This window comes from Pseudophryne corroboree, chromosome 7 (genome assembly GCF_028390025.1).
Source record: "Pseudophryne corroboree isolate aPseCor3 chromosome 7, aPseCor3.hap2, whole genome shotgun sequence".
NCBI lineage: Eukaryota > Metazoa > Chordata > Amphibia > Anura > Myobatrachidae > Pseudophryne > Pseudophryne corroboree.
The window spans coordinates 95041263-95060393 of record NC_086450.1 but is presented as its reverse complement, the minus strand read 5'-3'; the positions used below and the strand labels follow the sequence as shown (position 1 = coordinate 95060393).

General features: G+C 49.1%; 1 protein-coding gene across 5 annotated transcripts in view; it reads right to left on the bottom strand.

Annotated features, from left to right (window-relative positions):
• The window catches only part of LOC134944673 (dynein axonemal heavy chain 11-like), a 697358-nt gene that overhangs the window by 387390 nt on the left and 290837 nt on the right, over positions 1-19131 (bottom strand). For all 5 annotated transcript variants that reach the window (XM_063933444.1, XM_063933440.1, XM_063933442.1 and 2 more), the window contains one exon: positions 1382-1586. In XM_063933444.1, the coding sequence (XP_063789514.1) occupies positions 1382-1586 (205 nt within the window). The remainder of the gene's footprint in view (positions 1-1381; positions 1587-19131) is intronic.

Here is a 19131-nt window from a genome sequence, read left to right as displayed (position 1 = left end):
CAATCAGTTTCTACCTATCATTTATCTAACACCTTCAAGAAGATAATAGCCAGAATCTGACTGGTTGCTATGGGCAACATCTCCACCTTTGTAAACCCGCATTTTAGTAAATATACCCCTGAGACATGAAATAAAGAAAAGATTTTGGGGCAAATTCAGAATGAATCGCAAGTAGTGATTCGTACGGAATTTTTGCTGAGGAGCCGCGGGTGCATGCGCAGCAGGCCCTACTGCGCATGCGCCCGCAATTTCTGCGGGGGGCAGCAGAAATGACGATCGCCTCTGCCTGTCAATTAGGCAGAGGAGGTCGTGGGGCGGGAGGGGGGCGGCAACGCTCCGTTTTCTGGGTGGAAACGGAAAGTTGCGGCGGCGTGCCAGCCCAAATGGTGGGCTAGTACGTGCGGACGGGGGCGTGTGCCGCTGCGACAACAAAAATGGCACCGGGACTCCTGCGGCCGCAGCTAAGCTGCGCCGGCAGGAGTCATCCTTAATTTCTGCTAACAAGCAGAAATTGCGTGCTGTTTGCAATTTCTGCTTGAAGCAGGGGGGGAGGCGCCGGTCAGCATGCTGGGCTGCCTTGCCCAGCGCTGGGCGGCGCCCAGCATGCGTGCTAATGGTTAGCAAATTCTGCTGATTAGCAGAATTTGCTAACCTTACTGAATTGGCCCCTTTATCATTTTGGCTTCTCATTATTAGTTTGTAATATGTAAAATAGGATGGAGAATTGGTTCATGTTTTGCCGTAATGTGTTGTAGAAAGGATTATGTAGATTCAGAGAAATCTTGAAATATGGGTTTAAAATGTAGACATCTCCTTTGTGGAGGAAAAAACATTCATTTATAATAAAAACTGACCATACGGAATGTTGTCTGGACTAATCTGGTGGAAAAGATTTGTGCAAGCTTATTCAATAAAGGAGACCACATCACCACCTGCATATTCTACTACTACTTGCTATACGTGCAACAATTTAAAATAGCACCAAATACATTTCTGTTATTAATCCTTGAAATGTGTTTAACACTATTCTGTTTACTAAAGCGCTCTTTATATTTGTACTTAAAAAGCCGCCTTCCTTTAATTTCAAGTAGTTGTTCACAGATCAGCCGCATAAAGTTTTACACCCAAAATGGGGTCTATTCATGAAGCAGTGAAGAGTGGAGAAGTGAGCCTGTGGAGAAGTTGCCATGGGCAACCAATCAGCTGCTCTCTGCAGTTGTATAGTATGCAAATTATAAATGTTACTTCATTGGTGACTGGTTGCCAACGGCAACTTCTCCACTGGCTCCCTTCTCCACACTTTTCACTGCTTCATGAATAGACCCCAACGTTGGTTACAGATTCCAAAGTTTGAGTTTTCCCCACCAGCGGTGTGACTTACGTTGGAGCATTGCAGATGTGGTATAGTAGTTAAAGGGCACCCTGGCCACCATGTGTTCTTCTGGCAATTTGGATAATTTATCAGACACCAGGACAGTTTTACCGACACCAGCATTGCCAACGAGCATTATCGGCTTCCCCTTCTCCAGCAGCAGATCCAGGAAGTACCTCAGGCATACAGTTTCAGCAGTATGCACTAAAACTGTCTGGATGTATGAAGACAGAAACAATACATAAGCTGTTGTATACTCCATTCGAACACTAAGCGTTTAGTGAAACTTTTTAGATCAGCTATACACACGTATGAGTCACGTATGACACGTATGAGTACACGTATGAGTCCAAACATAACTTCAGGAGATGACAATAAATGAGCTAATTCTGAGATGAGAGCAGGTAACTGTGGGGGTAATTCAGATCTGATCTCTGGACAGTGATTTTTGCAGCCCTACAGGAGGAGTGGGTTTTCGCTGTGCAGGTGTGCGTTCGCATGTGTAGCAGAGCTGCACAAACTGATTTTGTGCAGTCTTTGCGCAGCCCAGGACTTACTCAGCCACTGCCATCATATCAGGTTGATCGGGACCGGAATTGACGTCAGACAGCCTCCCTAAAAACGCTTGATCCCGCCTGCGTTTTCCTTGACACCCCCAGAAAACGGTCAGTTGCCACCCACAAACGGCCTCTTCCTGTCAATCTCCTTGCGATCGCCCGTCCAAATGGATTTTTCGCACCATCCCGTCGCAGGGCGCTGATTCCCGTTGAAGCAGTGCAATGCGCCGGCGCAGTGCGGTGCATATGCATGTGCAGTTTGGACCTGATTGCCCGCTGTGCGAAAACGCACAGCAGCGATCAGATCTGAATTAACCCCTGTGTACCTGGACAAACCACGGTTGCAATGCAAGGTGCATTATTTTGGCATGCAGGGTAAATTCTGGCTGCTTTTGCATGTGGCCTGTATATACTGTGAAGTTTTATTGTTACACAGTAATTTAGATTTGAGTTTGGACATGCCCCTCCCAATTCTAAATCTCTGCACATTTTACATCTCCCCACTTACAGTGTAGCATGATTTTGCCAACGTAAAACGTTACTTGCTCATTTTGTTTTGCTCTCAACTCATTTCCAGCCCCAATGGCTGCTAAAATACCAATCAAATTTATATTTTATAGATACACTAGTTACCAGCCATCAAAATAACAGAACAACAGTAATGTGAGCGCCGGCAGCTATGCGCACCCGAATGGAGCAGCACTTGAATTGCTCCATCGGGCGCCATCTAGTGGCCGACAGCACACAAAACACTTAAATTCCCCCCCATAGAGGTGAGGAGCAGCATCAGCCTTTCATTATATAAAGACAATACAATTTTCAATGTCAACCCAATACCCTTAAACTTAAAAGCTTTTACCTTTTAAAGATAGATTACATTTTTCCATGTCAAGTAATATATAACCCTCGTTACAGTATGCAGAGATTGGATAATACTGCAGAGATAAGATGTACATATGTAGCACATACTTAGTCTGCGTCTGCATTCTCTCCTGTGGGAGATGCCCGGAGGAGACATGCAGCTAACTGGTGGTGGGTGGGAGCTGGAGACTTTGTATCCTTAGGCCCCATGAACTCACGACATCATGTTGCAAATAATAGCAGGTCGATCATGTGGGGAAAGGGCCAAAATAACACGTGTCTCATAGAAAGACGTCATATTGGCCTTGCTTCCTCCCCAAGGACCCACAAATCCTGGCAGTGCCGCTTCGGTAGGAATTAAGCAGGATGCAAGAGGGATGCCTACTCTATCGAGGGTCAGGGGAAGTCCTCACAAATTCGGAAATCTTTCGGACATTTCAGGAGAGTAGGCAAGTATGATGTACATTGCTTTAAAATAAACACATTATTTGAACAAATAATATAGGGGTCTATTTACTAAGCCTTTGATGGAGATAAAGTGGATGGAGATAACATACCAGCCAATCAGCTCCTAACTGCCATGTTACAGGCTATGTTTGAAAAATGACAGTTAGGAGCTGATTGGCCTTTTGCTTGATCTCCGTCCACTTTATCTCCATCCAAGGCTTAGTAAATAGACACCATAATCACTGAAATCCACTACGGGCATAGTGGCAGAAATCACCATACAGTAGCTTTGATTTAAACGACCACTTGTTTACACTAGGAGAACATTCCAAATCCTGTTTATGTCTGTACTGAACGTGAGCCGCTTTTGTGAAGATATTTAACATTGTATCAACACAAATATACTGCAGAGCCTATAACAAAATAACAGAGCTCTGATCTGTAAAGGGGGATAATTGTGGTGGGCGCCACAAATGAAATGTAAGCAGTGAACCCAACCATGCCTAAGGCTGAAACCTGGAACTTAAAGGGTTTTTATGCCATAAACATTCCTCCCAGACTATTGAATACTGCTGTGAAGACCACAAATTGTAGTTCAAATGTGTCTTCACTTTAAGTGCACTGGATCATTTACTTTAACAATGTGAACACGTTCTCATTATCACGTTCAACTTGATTACGACAGGGCCTAATACTTAAAAGCACTCTTGAAGTGGAAGAAGGCATGAACGCATGATCAATTCCTAATAAACTGAGCAGCGAGCTAATGTGTGTTGAGTGATTTAGACAAGGAATATCAGATGAAAGATGTACAGGAGATAGACAAAATGTGGCTGATAAGGATAGGCGCGGACAGAAGGGTGTGCTCGTTCAAACACTTAATTGCACGTGCCATGAAAAGAGTTCATGAATTCTGAAGTTTTAGGCGGCGGTGATTGTAAAACTATGGAAATAGAAGAGAACATATCAGTATAAACATTCAAGGTCTATTACAAGATGGATTTATATTTTATGCTATATCAGAGAGTAATGGCACAGAATACTGTAGATAGTTATATCCAGGGCTGTAACTAGGTGTGTGCCGATGGTGCCTTGCCCACAGCGCAACTGCACTGAAGGCGCACCATCTGGCATCACACCCCGCACGTACGGCCGTTGTATGTAACGAGGGAGTGTTGAACTTGAACTGTCTGCTGTCCACCGGCGCCTGTGTTCAGTCGCCACCTCTGCCAGGGACTGGAGTGGTGGCGCAGGCGCCAAGTGTTACATGCCGCCGGGCGGTAATTCCGCCTGTCAGCCCCACCACCATCTCTGACAAGGAGAGGTCAGGCTGGGTCAGGCGCCTGCTGCCGCATATGAGCCGCTGCTGCGAGGGAGACCCGGCACCTCAGCGCTGTTGGGGGTTCATGAGCGCCTGGACTGTGTGTGAGTGCCTGCTGCTGCTGCTCCTCTATGCCGCATCACAGTAACAGGTGGACGGGGGACAGACACACACACACACACCACAAACACACACACACACACACACACACACACACCTCTCTCTGCTGCCTCATGTGTAAAAAGGGGGACGCTGTCTGCCGTAATGTGTAAAAAGGGGGATGCTGTCTGCCGTAATGTGTAAAAAGGGGGACGCTGTCTGCCGTAATGTGTAAAAAGGGGATGCTGTCTGCCGTTATGTGTAAAAAGGGGGACGCTGTCTGCCGTAATGTGTAAAAAGGGGGACGCTGTCTGCCGTAATGTGTAAAAAGGGGGACGCTGTCTGCCGTAATGTGTAGAAAGGGGGACGCTGTCTGCCGTAATGTGTAAAAAGGGGACTCTGCCATAATGTGTAAAAAAGGGGGAGCTGACTGCTGTAATGTGTAAAATAGGGGATTCTGTCTGCCATAATGTGTAAAAAGGGAGACTGTCTGCCGTAATGTGTAAAAAGGGGACTTTGCCATAATGTGTAAAAAAGGGGGCGCTGACTGCCGTAATGTGTAAAAAGGGGATGCTGTCTGCCGTTGTGTGTAAAAAGGGGGACGCTGTCTGCCGTAATGTGTAAAAAGGGGGACGCTGTCTGCCGTAATGTGTAAAAAGGGGGACGCTGTCTGCCATAATGTGTAAAAAGGGAGACTGTCTGCCGTAATGTGTAAAAAGGGGACTTTGCCATAATGTGTAAAAAAGGGGGCGCTGACTGCCGTTATGTGTAAAAAGGGGGACTGTCTGCCGCAATGTGTAAAAGGGGCTCTACCTGGTGTAGTGGCGTTACTGTGCAGCGTAATTTGAATAATGGAGACTACTGTTCACCGTAGTAATAATTGGTATTATTTTGTGGCCACGCCCCTTCCCCATGAATCCATGGGGGTAAGTTGGGCAAAACCATGTGCACTGCAGGGGAGGCAGATATAACATGTGCAGAAAGAGTTAGATTTGGGTGGGTTATTTTATTTCTGTGCAGGGTAAACACTGGCTGCTTTATTTTTACACTGCAAATTAGATTGCAGATTGGATACACCACACCCAAATCTGACTCTCTCTGCACATGTTAAATCTGCCTCCCCTGCAGTGCACATGGGCCCTCATTCCTCTGTAGGGGCCTTCCTGGCCTCGCACCACGCAACATATTTACGCCAAATACGGTGATAATGCTGCACGGTTACATCCTTCCTGGCTTTGATCAGGGTAGGGATGACTTCATCCGGAATGCCTTTTTCCTTCAGGATCCGGCGTTCAACCGCCATGCCGTCAAACGCAGCCGCGGTAAGTCTTGGAACAGACAGGGTCCCTGCTGGAGCAGATCCCTTCATAGAGGTAGAGGCCACGGGTCCTCCGTGAGCATCTCTTGAAGTTCCGGGTACCAAGTCCTTCTTGGCCAATCCGAAGCCACGAGTATAGTCCTTACTCCTTTCCTTCTTATGATTCTTAGTACCTTGGGTATGAGAGGCAGAGGAGGGAATACATACACTGACTGGTACACCCACGGTGTTACCAGAGCGTCCACAGCTATTGCCTGAGGGTCCCGTGACCTGGCGAAATACCTGTCTAGTTTTTTGTTGAGGCGTGACGCCATCATGTCCACCTTTGGTTTTTCCCAACGGTTCACAATCATGTGGAAGACTTCTGGGTGAAGTCCCCACTCTCCCGGGTGGAGGTCGTGCCTGCTGAGGAAGTCTGCTTCCCAGTTGTCCACTCCCGGAAAGAACACTGCTGACAGTGCTATCACATGATTTTCCGCCCAGCGAAGAATCCTTGCAACTTCTGCCATTGCCCTTCTGCTTCTTGTGCCACCCTGTCTGTTTACGTGGGCGACTGCCGTGATGTTGTCTGACTGAATCAGCACCGGCTGACCTTGAAGCAGAGGTCGTGCTAGGCTTAGAGCATTGTAGATGGCCCTTAGCTCCAGGATATTTATGTGAAGTGATGTCTCCAGGCTTGACCACAAGCCCTGGAAATTTCTTCCTTGTGTGACTGCTCCCCAGCCTCTCAGGCTGGCATCCGTGGTCACCAGGACCCAGTCCTGAATGCCGAATCTGCGGCCCTCTAGAAGATGAGCCCTCTGCAACCACCACAGAAGAGACACCCTTGTCCTTAGAGACAGGGTTATCCGCTGATGCATCTGAAGATGCGATCCGGACCATTTGTCCAGCAGATCCCACTGGAACGTTCTTGCGTGGAATCTGCCGAATGGAATCGCTTCGTAGGAAGCTACCATCTTTCCCAAGACTCTTGTGCATTGATGCACTGAGACTTGCCCCGGTTTCAGGAGGTTTCTGACCAGTTCGGATAACTCCCTGGCTTTCTCCTCCGGAAGGAACACCTTTTTCTGGACTGTGTCCAGAATCATCCCTAGGAACAGAAGACGTGTTGTCGGAACCAGCTGCGACTTTGGAATATTTAGAATCCAGCCGTGCTGTCGTAGCACTACCTGAGATAGGGCTACACCGACTTCCAACTGTTCTCTGGTTCTTGCTCTTATCAGGAGATCGTCCAAGTAAGGGATAATTAAAACGCCTTTTCTTCGAAGAAGAATCATCATTTCGGCCTTTACCTTGGTAAAGACCCGAGGTGCCGTGGATAATCCAAACGGCAGCGTCTGAAACTGATAGTGACAGTTTTGTATTACAAACCTGAGGTACCCTTGATGAGAAGGGTAAATGGGGACATGGAGGTAGGCATCTTTGATGTCCAGAGACACCATATAGTCCCCCTCTTCCAGGTTCGCGATCACTGCTCTGAGTGACTCCATCTTGAATTTGAACCTCTGTATGTAAGTGTTCAAAGACTTCAGATTTAAAATTGGTCTCACCGAGCCGTCCGGCTTCGGTACCACAAACAGCGTGGAATAATACCCCTTCCCTTGTTGCAGGAGGGGTACTTTGATTATCACCTGCTGGGAATACAGCTTGTGAACTGCCTCCAATACTGCCTCCCTGTCGGAGGGAGACGTTGGTAAAGCAGACTTCAGGAACCGGCGAGGGGGAGACGTCTCGAACTCCAATTTGTACCCCTGGGATACTACTTGCAGGATCCAGGGGTCCACTTGCGAGTGAGCCCACTGCGCGCTGAAATTCTTGAGACGGGCCCCCACCGTGCCTGAGTCCGCTTGTAAGGCCCCAGCGTCATGCTGAGGACTTGGCAGAAGCGGGGGAGGGCTTTTGTTCCTGGGAAGTGGCTGCTTGTTGCAGTCTTTTTCCCCTTCCTCTGCCCCGGTGCAGAAAAGAGGAACCTTTTGCCCGTTTGCCCTTATGGGGACGAAAGGACTGAGCCGGATAAGACGGCTTCTTATGTTGAGAGGTTACCTGGGGTAAAAATGTGGATTTCCCAGCAGTTGCCGTGGCCACCAGGTCCGATAGACCGACCCCAAATAACTCCTCCCCTTTATAAGGCAATATTTCCATATGCCGTTTAGAGTCCGCATCACCTGACCACTGTCGCGTCCATAATCCTCTTCTGGCAGAAATGGACAGCGCACTCACTCTTGATGCCAGCGTGGAAATATCCCTCTGTGCATCTCGCATATATAGAAATGCATCTTTTAAATGCTCTATAGTCAACAATATACTGTCCCTATCCAGGGTATCAATATTTTCAGTCAGGGAATCCGACCAAGCCACCCCAGCGCTGCACATCCAGGCTGAGGCGATTGCTGGTCGCAGTATAACACCAGTATGTGTGTATATACTTTTAAGGATATTCTCCAGTTTTCTGTCACCTGGTTCCTTGAGGGCGGCCGTATCAGGAGACGGTAACGCCACTTGTTTTGATAAGCGTGTGAGCGCTTTATCCACTCTAGGGGGTGTTTCCCAACGCGCCCTAACCTCTGGCGGGAAAGGGTATAATGCCAATAACTTTTTTGAAATTATCAGTTTTTTATCGGGGGAAACCCACGCTTCATCACACACCTCATTTAATTCGTCTGATTCAGGAAAAACTACAGGTAGTTTTTTCACACCCCACATAATACCCTTTTTAGTGGTACTTGCAGTATCAGAAATGTTTAACACCTCTCTCATTGCCGTGATCATGTAACGTGTGGCCCTACTGGAAGTCACGTTTGTCTCCTCACCGTCGACACTGGAGTCAGTATCCGTGTCGACGTCAGTATCCACCATCTGAGGTAATGGCCTTTTTAGAGACCCTGATGGTTTTTGAGACGCCTGGACAGGGACCAGCTGATTAGTCGGCTGTCTCATGTCATCAACCGTCTTTTCTAAGGAGCTGACACTGTCACGTAAATCCTTCCATAAAGCCATCCACTCAGGTGTCGACTCCTTAGGGGGTGACATCTCTATTATAGGCAATTGCCCCGCCTCCACATCATTTTCCTCCTCATACATGTCGACACAAACGTACCGACACACAGCACACGCACAGGGAATGCTCTGATAGAGGACAGGACCCCACTAGCCCTTTGGGGAGACAGAGGGAGAGTATGCCAGCACACACCAGAGCGCTATATATAGATATAGGGACAACCTTATATAAGTGTTTCTCCCTTATAGCTGCTGTATTGTTTATCACCCGCCAATCAGTGCCCCCCTCTCTTTTTTACCCTGTTTCTGTAGTGCAGGACTGCAGGGGAGAGTCAGGGAGACGTCCTTCCAGCGGAGCTGTGAGGGAAAATGGCGCCTGTGTGCTGAGGAGATAGGCTCCGCCCCCTTCTCGGCGGCCTTTCTCCCGCTTTTTTGTGAAAATCTGGCAGGGGTTAAAATTCATCCATATAGCCCAGGAGCTATATGTGATGTATTTTTAGCCAGCCAAGGTGTTTCTATTGCTGCTCAGGGCGCCCCCCCCTAGCGCCCTGCACCCTCAGTGACCGGAGTGTGAAGTGTGCTGAGAAGCAATGGCGCACAGCTGCAGTGCTGTGCGCTACCTTGTGGAAGACAGGATGTCTTCTGCCGCCGATTTGCCGGACTCTTCTTGCTTCTGGCTCTGTAAGGGGGCCGGCGGCGCGGCTCCGGGACCGAGCTCCAGAGCTGGGCCTGTGAGCTGTCCCTCTGGAGCTAATGGTGTCCAGTAGCCAAGAAGCCCAATCCACTCTGCACGCAGGTGAGTTCGCTTCTTCTCCCCTTAGTCCCTCGATGCAGTGAGCCTGTTGCCAGCAGGTCTCACTGAAAATAAAAAAACCTAAACTAAAACTTTCACTAAGAAGCTCAGGAGAGCCCCTAGTGTGCACCCTTCTCGTTCGGGCACAAAAATCTAACTGAGGCTTGGAGGAGGGTCATGGGGGGAGGAGCCAGTGCACACCAGGTAGTACTAAAGCTTTCTATTTGTGCCCAGTCTCCTGCGGAGCCGCTGTTCCCCATGGTCCTTACGGAGTTCCCAGCATCCACTAGGACGTCAGAGAAATAGATAGTAAGAGACCAGTAAGTATGCAAAATGCAATAAATGATGATAGTGTCAGTAGTTAGGGTGATCTTCCGACTGCCATCCAGTGTGTAGATGAGGCATACCACTTGCAGGAGACTTGCAACTGTCAGGCAGGGAGCATGTCAGCTCTATTTGAGCAGCACGTCAAGGACCTGAAGCGCTCCAAGGACATGAAGCACCTTGAAATAGCAGCCCCCACTGAGGTAGAAGCAAACCTTCTTGGCCTTCCTGCAAGGTATGGGTGAGGCTCCAGCTGGCCAGTTAGGATCCAGCACGACCTACACGCCTGTCTGTATCCCCTTGTGCATAGTCTGGCCCTGCCCCTATCCCTTCTCAACAATGCATGCACTGAGTAGACCCTTGCACACATAGGCGTGCGCAGCACATTTTATTAGGGGGTGCACTGTTGGAGGGGTGTGTCTAGCACCGCCTTTTGGGCGTGTCTAGCACCATCTATTGATGGTCAACGTAATATAAAATATCCACCCTTGTACCAATACTAATAATGCATATACATTGTCAGATGTTGTGGTGTGCACGAAACAAACACCCCTGATGGCACTCACTGCAAATACACTGCTCCTCCTCAGCCTGGTCTGGCTCCCCCTCTCTTTCCCCTGCAAGCTGCAGCAGCTTACTTACAAGTCAGTCACTCACTGACACTGACAGTCGCAGACTAGTTACTGCTGCTGATAGAAAAACGCGTTACGGTCAATGCTGCTGCTGACCGCCTGCCAGTATTGAATTTGTCTTCCTAAGAGGAACGCTGGCTGCATGCTGCTCCTCATCAGTGGCTGTCGTTGGCATAGAATAGAAGGAGAGAGGAGGGCGTGTGACGGGTGGGCGTGCGAGCAGCACGATGTCATCACGTCACATCACGCTGTTTTTGTACATTGAGGTGTAGCCGGGAGTGTGAAAGCCAGTGGCAGTGGCACCCTCGATTAACCCAGGCGTCCAGTAAGTAATGCAGTCCTGACAGGGTGCAACTCAGAGCGGACAGTAATCAGCCTGCTCAGCGATCGCTGCATCAGGCATGTGAGATCGGATTGCCGGACATTAGGGGGTGCCTGTGCGCACCAGGCACCCCCCCTGCGCATGCCTATGCTTGCACCATGACAGAGTCTACTACACATCTGCAAAACTTTTGCAAAAAATAGGATTTTAAATACCTACCGGTAAATCCTTTTCTCGTAGTCCATAAGGGATATTGGGGACACATTAGTACGATGGGGTATAGACGGGTCCAAAGGAGCCAGGGCACTTTAAATTTCTTTAGCTGGGTGGGCTAGCTCCTCCCCTTTATGCCTCCTCCTACAGGTCAGTTATAGTTAAAACAGTGCCCGAAGGAGAATGACATACTTGAGAGAAGGAATATAACAACAATAAGTGTGGTGAGATTTACACACCAGCACACCATAACATAACTGGGCCAGCAATGGCTGGAAACATTAACAGCAACAGCTGAACAGGTAACACCTAACAGATTACCTGCAGAAAGTCACTGCACAGAGGCACCCATTATCCCTTATGGACTACGAGAAAAATAAGAATTTACTTACTGATAATTCTATTTCTCGTAGTCCGTAGTGGATGCTGGGGACTCCGTAAGGACCATGGGGAATAGCGGCTCCGCAGGAGACTGGGCACAAAAGTAAAGCTTTAGAACTACCTGGTGTGCACTGGCTCCTCCCCCTATGACCCTCCTCCAAGCCTCAGTTAGGATACTGTGCCCGGACGAGCGTACACAATAAGGAAGGATTTTGAATCCCGGGTAAGACTCATACCAGCCACACCAATCACACCATATAACTTGTGATCTAAACCCAGTTAACAGCATGATAACAGAGGAGCCTCTAGAAAAGATGGCTCACTACAGCAATAACCCGATTTTTTGGTAACAATAACTATGTACCAGTATTGCAGACAATCCGCACTTGGGATGGGCGCCCAGCATCCACTACGGACTACGAGAAATAGAATTATCGGTAAGTAAATTCTTATTTTCTCTAACGTCCTAAGTGGATGCTGGGGACTCCGTAAGGACCATGGGGATTATACCAAAGCTCCCAAACGGGCGGGTGAGTGCGGATTACTCTGCAGCACCAAATGAGAGAACTCCAGGTCCTCCTCAGCCAGGGTATCAAATTTGTAGAATTTTACAAACGTATTTTCTCCTGACCAAGTAGCTGCTCGGCAAAGTTGTAAAGCCGAGACCCCTCGGGCAGCCGCCCAAGATGAGCCCACCTTCCTTGTGGAATGGGCTTTTACAGATTTTGGCTGTGGCAGGCCTGCCACAGAATGTGCAAGCTGATTTGTACTACAAATCCAACGAGCAATAGTCTGCTTAGAAGCAGGAGCACCCAGCTTGTTGGGTGCATACAGAATAGACAACGAGTCAGATTTTCTGACTCCAGCCGTCCTGGAAACCTATATTTCCAGGGCTCTGACAACGTCTAGCAACTTGGAGTCCTCCAAGTCCCTAGTAGCCGCAGGCACCACAATAGGTTGATTCAGGTGAAACGCTGAAAACCACCTTAGGGAGAAACTGAGGACAAGTCCTCAATTCCGCCCTGTCCGAATGGAAAATCAGATGAGGGCTTTTACAGGATAAAGCCGCCAATTCTGACACGCACCTGGCCCAGGCCAGGGCCAACAGCATGACCACTTTCCATGTGAGATATTTTAACTCCACATATTTAAGTGGTTCAAACCAATGTGACTTTTGGAACCCAAAAACTACATTTAGATCCCAAGGTGCCACTGGAGGCACAAAAGGAGGCTGTATATACAGTACCCCTTTCACAAACGTCTGAACTTCAGGGACTGAAGCTAGTTCTTTTTGGAAGAAAATTGACAGGGCCGAAATTTGAACCTTAATGGACCCCCATTTCAGGCCCATAGACACTCCTGTTTGCAGGAAATGTAGGAATCGACCTAGTTGAAAATTCCTCAGTCGGGGCCTTACTGGCCTCGCACCACGCAACATATTTTCGCCAAATGCGGTGATAATGTTTTGCGGTTATATCTTTCTTGGCTTTGATCAGGATAGGAATGACTTCATTCGGAATGCCTTTCTCCTTCAGGATCCGGCGTTCAACCGCCATGCCGTCAAACGCAGCCGCGGTAAGTCTTGGAACAGACAGGGTCCTTGCTGGAGCAGGTCCCTTCTTAGAGGTAGAGGCCACGGATCCTCCGTGAGCATCTCTTGAAGTTCCGGTTACCAAGTCCTTCTTGGCCAATCCGGAGCCACGAATATAGTGCTTACTCCTCTCCATCTTATAATTCTCAGTACCTTGGGTATGAGAGGCAGAGGAGGGAACACATACACTGACTGGTACACCCACTGTGTTACCAGAGCGTCTACAGCTATTGCCTGAGGGTCCCTTGACCTGGCGCAATACTTGTCGAGTTTTATAAACATGTGGAAGACTTCTGGGTGAAGTCCCCACTCTCCCGGGTGGAGGTCGTGTCTGCTGAGGAAGTCTGCTTCCCAGTTGTCCACTCCCGGAATGAATACTGCTGACAGTGCTATCACATGATTTTCTGCCCAGCGAAGAATCCTTGCAGCTTCTGCCATTGCCCTCCTGCTTCTTGTGTCACCCTGTCTGTTTACGTGGGTGACTGCCGTGATGTTGTCCGAATGGATCAACTCCGGGTGACCTTGAAGCAGAGGTCTTGCTGAGCTTAGAGCATTGTAAATGGCCCTTAGCTTCAGGATATTTATGTGAAGTGATGTCTCCAGGCTTGACCATAAGCTCTGGAAATTCCTTCCCTGTGTGACTGCTCCCCAGCCTCGCAGGCTGGCATCCGTGGTCACCAGGACCCAGTCCTGAATGTGCGGCCCTCTAGAAGATGAGCACTCTGCAACCACCACAGGAGAGACACCCTTGTGCTTGGTGACAGGGTTATCCGCTGATGCATCTGAAGATGCGACCCGGACCATTTGTCCAGCAGGTCCCACTGGAAAGTTCTTGCGTGTAATCTGCCGAATGGGATTGCTTCGTAGGAAGCCACCATTTTTCCCAGAACCATTTCATTGATGTACTGAGACTTGGCTCGGTTATAGGAGGTTCCTGACTAGCTCGGATAACTCCCTGACTTTCTCCTCTGGGAGAAACACCTTTTTCTGGACTGTGTCCAGGATCATCCCTAAGAACAGAAGACGAGTCGTCGGAATCAGCTGCGATTTTGGAATATTGAGAATCCAATCGTGCTGCCGCAACACTACCTGAGATAGTGCTACACCGACCTCCAACTGTTCCCTGGATCTTACCCTTATCAGGGAATCGTCCAAGTAAGGGATAACTAAAATTCCCTTCCTTCGAAGGAGTATCATCATTTCGGCCATTACCTTGGTAAAGACCCGGGGTGCCGTGGACCATCCATACGGCAGCGTCTGAAACTGATAGTGACAGTTCTGTACCATAAACCTGAGGTACCCTTGGTGAGAAGGGTAAATTGGGACATGAAGGTAAGCATCCTTGATGTCCCGAGACATCATGTAGTCCCCTTCTTCCAGGTTCGCAATCACTGCTCTGAGTGACTCAATCTTGAATTTGAACCTCTGTATGTAAGTGTTCAAGATTTTAGATTTAGAATCGGTCTCACCGAACCGTCCGGCTTCGGTACCACAACAGTGTGGAATAATACCCCGTTCCCTGTTGCAGGAGGGGTACCTTGATTATCACCTGCTGGGAATACAGCTTGTGAATGGCTTCCAAAACTGTCTCCCTGTCAGAAGGAGACATCGGTAAAGCCGACTTTAGGAAACGGCGAGGGGGAGACGTCTCGAATTCCAATTTGTACCCCTGAGATATCACCTGAAGGATCCAGGGGTCTACTTGCGAGTGAGCCCACTGCGCGCTGAAATTCATTGAGACGGGCCCCCCACCGTGCCTGATTCTGCTTGTAAAGCCCCAGCGTCATACTGAGGGCTTGGCAGAGGCGGGAGAGGGTTTCTGTTCCTGGGAACTGGCTGATTTCTGCAGCCTTTTTCCTCTCCCTCTGTCACGGGGCAGAAATGAGGAACCTTTTGCCCGCTTGCCCACGAAAAGACTGCGCCTGATAATACGGCGTCTTCTTATGTTGAGAGGCGACCTGGGGTACACACGTGGATTTCCCAGCTGTTGCCGTGGCCACCAGGTCTGAAAGACCGACCCCAAAAAACTCCTCCCCTTAATAAGGCAATACTTCCAAATGCCGTTTGGAATCCGCATCACCTGACCACTGTCGTGTCCATAACCCTCTACTGGCAGAAATGGACAACGCACTTAGACTTGATGCCAGTCGGCAAATATTCCGCTGTGCATCACGCATATATAGAAATGTATCTTTTAAATGCTCTATAGGCAATAATATACTGTCCCTATCTAGGGTATCAATATTTTTAGTCAGGGAATCCGACCATGCCAACCCAGCACTGCACATCCAGGCTGAGGCGATTGCTGGTCGCAGTATAACACCAGTATGTGTGTAAATACATTTTAGGATACCCTCCTGCTTTCTATCAGCAGGATCCTTAAGGGCGGCCATCTCAGGAGAGGGTAGAGCCCTTGTTCTTACAAGCGTGTGAGCGCTTTATCCACCCTAGGGGGTGTTTCCCAACGCACCCTAACCTCTTGCGGGAAAGGATATAATGCCAATAACATTTTAGAAATTATCAGTTGTTATCGGGGGAAACCCACGCATCATCACACACCTCATTTAATTTCTCAGATTCAGGAAAACTACAGGTAGTTTTTCCTCACCGAACATAATACCCCTTTTTGGTGGTACTCGTATTATCAGAAATGTGTAAAACATTTTTCATTGCCTCAATCATGTAACGTGTGGCCCTACTGGAAGTCACATTTGTCTCTTCACCGTCGACACTGGAGTCAGTATCCGTGTCGGCGTCTATATCTGCCATCTGAGGTAACGGGCGCTTTAGAGCCCCTGACGGCCTATGAGACGTCTGGACAGGCACAAGCTGAGTAGCCGGCTGTCTCATGTCAACCACTGTCTTTTATACAGAGCTGACACTGTTACGTAATGCCTTCCAACAGTTCATCCACTCAGGTGTCGACCCCCTAGGGGGTGACATCACTATTACAGGCAATCTGCTCCGTCTCCACATCATTTTTCTCCTCATACATGTCGACACAACGTACCGACACACAGCACACACACAGGGAATGCTCTGATAGAGGACAGGACCCCACTAGCCCTTTGGGGAGACAGAGGGAGAGTTTGCCAGCACACACCAGAGCGCTATATATATACAGGGATAACCTTATATAAGTGTTTTTCCCCTTATAGCTGCTGTATTTTTAATACTGCGCGTAATTAGTGCCCCCCTCTCTTTTTTAACCCTTTCTGTAGTGTAGTGACTGCAGGGGAGAGCCAGGGAGCTTCCCTCCAACGGAGCTGTGAGGGAAAATGGCGCCAGTGTGCTGAGGAGATAGGCTCCGCCCCCTTCTCGGCGGCCTTATCTCCCGTCTTTCTGTGTATTCTGGCAGGGGTTAAATTCATCCATATAGCCCAGGAGCTATATGTGATGCATTTTTTTTGCCATCCAAGGTGTTTTTATTGCGTCTCAGGGCGCCCCCCCCCAGCGCCCTGCATCCTCAGTGACCGGAGTGTGAAGTGTGCTGAGAGCAATGGCGCACAGCTGCAGTGCTGTGCGCTACCTTGTTGAAGACAGGACGTCTTCTGCCGCCGATTTTCCGGACCTCTTCTGTCTTCTGGCTCTGTAAGGGGGCCGGCGGCGCGGCTCTGGGACCTATCCATGGCTGGGCCTGTGATCGGTCCCTCTGGAGCTAATGTCCAGTAGCCTAAGAAGCCCAATCCACTCTGCACGCAGGTGAGTTCGCTTCTTCTCCCCTTAGTCCCTCGATGCAGTGAGCCTGTTGCCAGCAGGTCTCACTGAACATAAAAAACCTAAAACTAAACTTTTCACTAAGCAGCTCAGGAGAGCCACCTAGTGTGCACCCTTCTCGTTCGGGCACAAAAATCTAACTGAGGCTTGGAGGAGGGTCATAGGGGGAGGAGCCAGTGCACACGAGGTAGTTCTAAAGCTTTACTTTTGTGCCCAGTCTCCTGCGGAGCCGCTATTCCCCATGGTCCTTACGGAGTCCCCAGCATCCACTTAGGACGTTAGAGAAAGGATTTACCGGTAGGTATTTAAAATCCTATTTTCTCTAGCATCCATATGGGATATTGAGGACAGATTAGTACGATGGGGATGTCCCAAAGCTTCCAGAACGTGCGGAAACATGCGGAGACTGCTGTAGCACCGCCTACCCAAACTGGGTATCCTGTTTGGCCAGGGTATCAAATTTGTGCAACTTCACAAAGGAGTTCTTCCACGACCAGGTAGCCACTCGGCACAGTGGGAGGGCCGAGACTCCTCGGGCAGCCGCCCAGGAAGACCCCACCGATCTCGTAGAGTGGGCCTTCAGAGACCGTGGAACAGGTAAGGCTGCAGACACATAGGCCTGTTGGATAGTAAGCCGAATATAACGAGCAATATACTGCTTTGAAGAAGGACAACACTTCTGTGCATCATACAGCATGAACAAGGAATCCGTCTTTCTGATCCGAGCCGTCCTCTTGACATAGATTTTTAAGGCTCGCACTGCATCCAATGCCTCTGGAGGGGCAGAAGTGCCAGAACTGGACGGAATCACAATAGTTTGATTCAAGTGAAACGTGGAGACTACCTTTGGCAGGAACTGCTGTCTAGTCCTGAGCTCCGCTCTGTTCTCGTAAAGACCAAGTAGGGACTTTTACATGATAAGGCCCATAATTCTGAGACACGTCTAGCAGAAGCCAGGGCCAGTAACATCACCGTCTTCCACGTGAGGTACTTGTCTTCTACCGTCATCAGAGGTTCAAACCAGGAGGACTGTAGAAAGCGTATCACCACATCCAAATCACAAGGTGCCGTAGGCGGCACAAATGGAGGTTGTATGTAAAGCACCCCTTGCAAGAAGGTCTGAACTTATGGCAGGAGAGCCAACTTCTTCTGGAAGAAGACGGAAAGAGCTGATATCTGGACCTTAATGTATCCAAGACGTAAACCTTTATCCACTCCCGTCTGCAGGAAACAAAGGAATCTCCCCAAGTGGAATTCCGCAGATGGATATATGCTTTCCTCGCACCAAGAGACATTTCTCTGCCAGATATGATGATAGTGTTTTAATGTCACAGGTTTTCTGGCTTGCACAATAGTGGCAATGACCTTTTCAGAAAGACCTTTGTGAGCTAGGATGTTCCACTCAACTTCCATGCCATCAAACGAAGCCACCGTAAGGCCGGGTAGACGAACTGTCCTTGCTGAAGAAGATCTTTTCTAAGCGGCAGAGGCCAAGGGTCCTCTACGGACATGTCCAGAAGAGCCACGTACCACGCTCTTCGGGGCCAATCTGGGGCAATCAAGATTGCCTGCACTCCTTGATGCCTGATCCTCTTGTGTACCCTGGGGATCAATGGAATTGGAGGAAATAGTTAGACCAGTTGGTAAGGCCAAGGCGTTGTCAGCGCATCCACTGCGCTCGCCTGAGGGTCTCTGGTTCGCAAGCAATAGCAACAAAGTTTCTTGTTGAGGCGAGAGGCCATCATGTCGATCTTTGGGCAGCCCCACCTGTCGATGATCTGTTGAAACACCTGAGGGTGTAGTCCCCACTCCCCTGGGTGGAGATCATGGCGACTGAAGAAGTCCGCTTCCCAGTTGTCCACCCCCACGATGAAGATTGTGGACAGTGCTCTTGCATTTCTTTCTGCCCAGAAGAGTTTTCTTGACACTTCTCACATGCAGGCTCTCCTTTATGTCCCTCCTTGTCGATTGATGTACGCCACAGCCATGGCGTTGTCCGACTGAACCTGGATCGCCCGATCCCTGAGTAGAGGGGAGGCCTGAATTTAGAGCATTGTAAATGGTCCAAAGTTCCAGGATGTCGATCGTAAGGAGGGCCTCTTGGGCAGACCACCTGCCCTGGAACTGCACATCCTGAGTGACAGCTCCCAATCCTCTCAGACTCACATCCGTCGTAAGGCGGATCC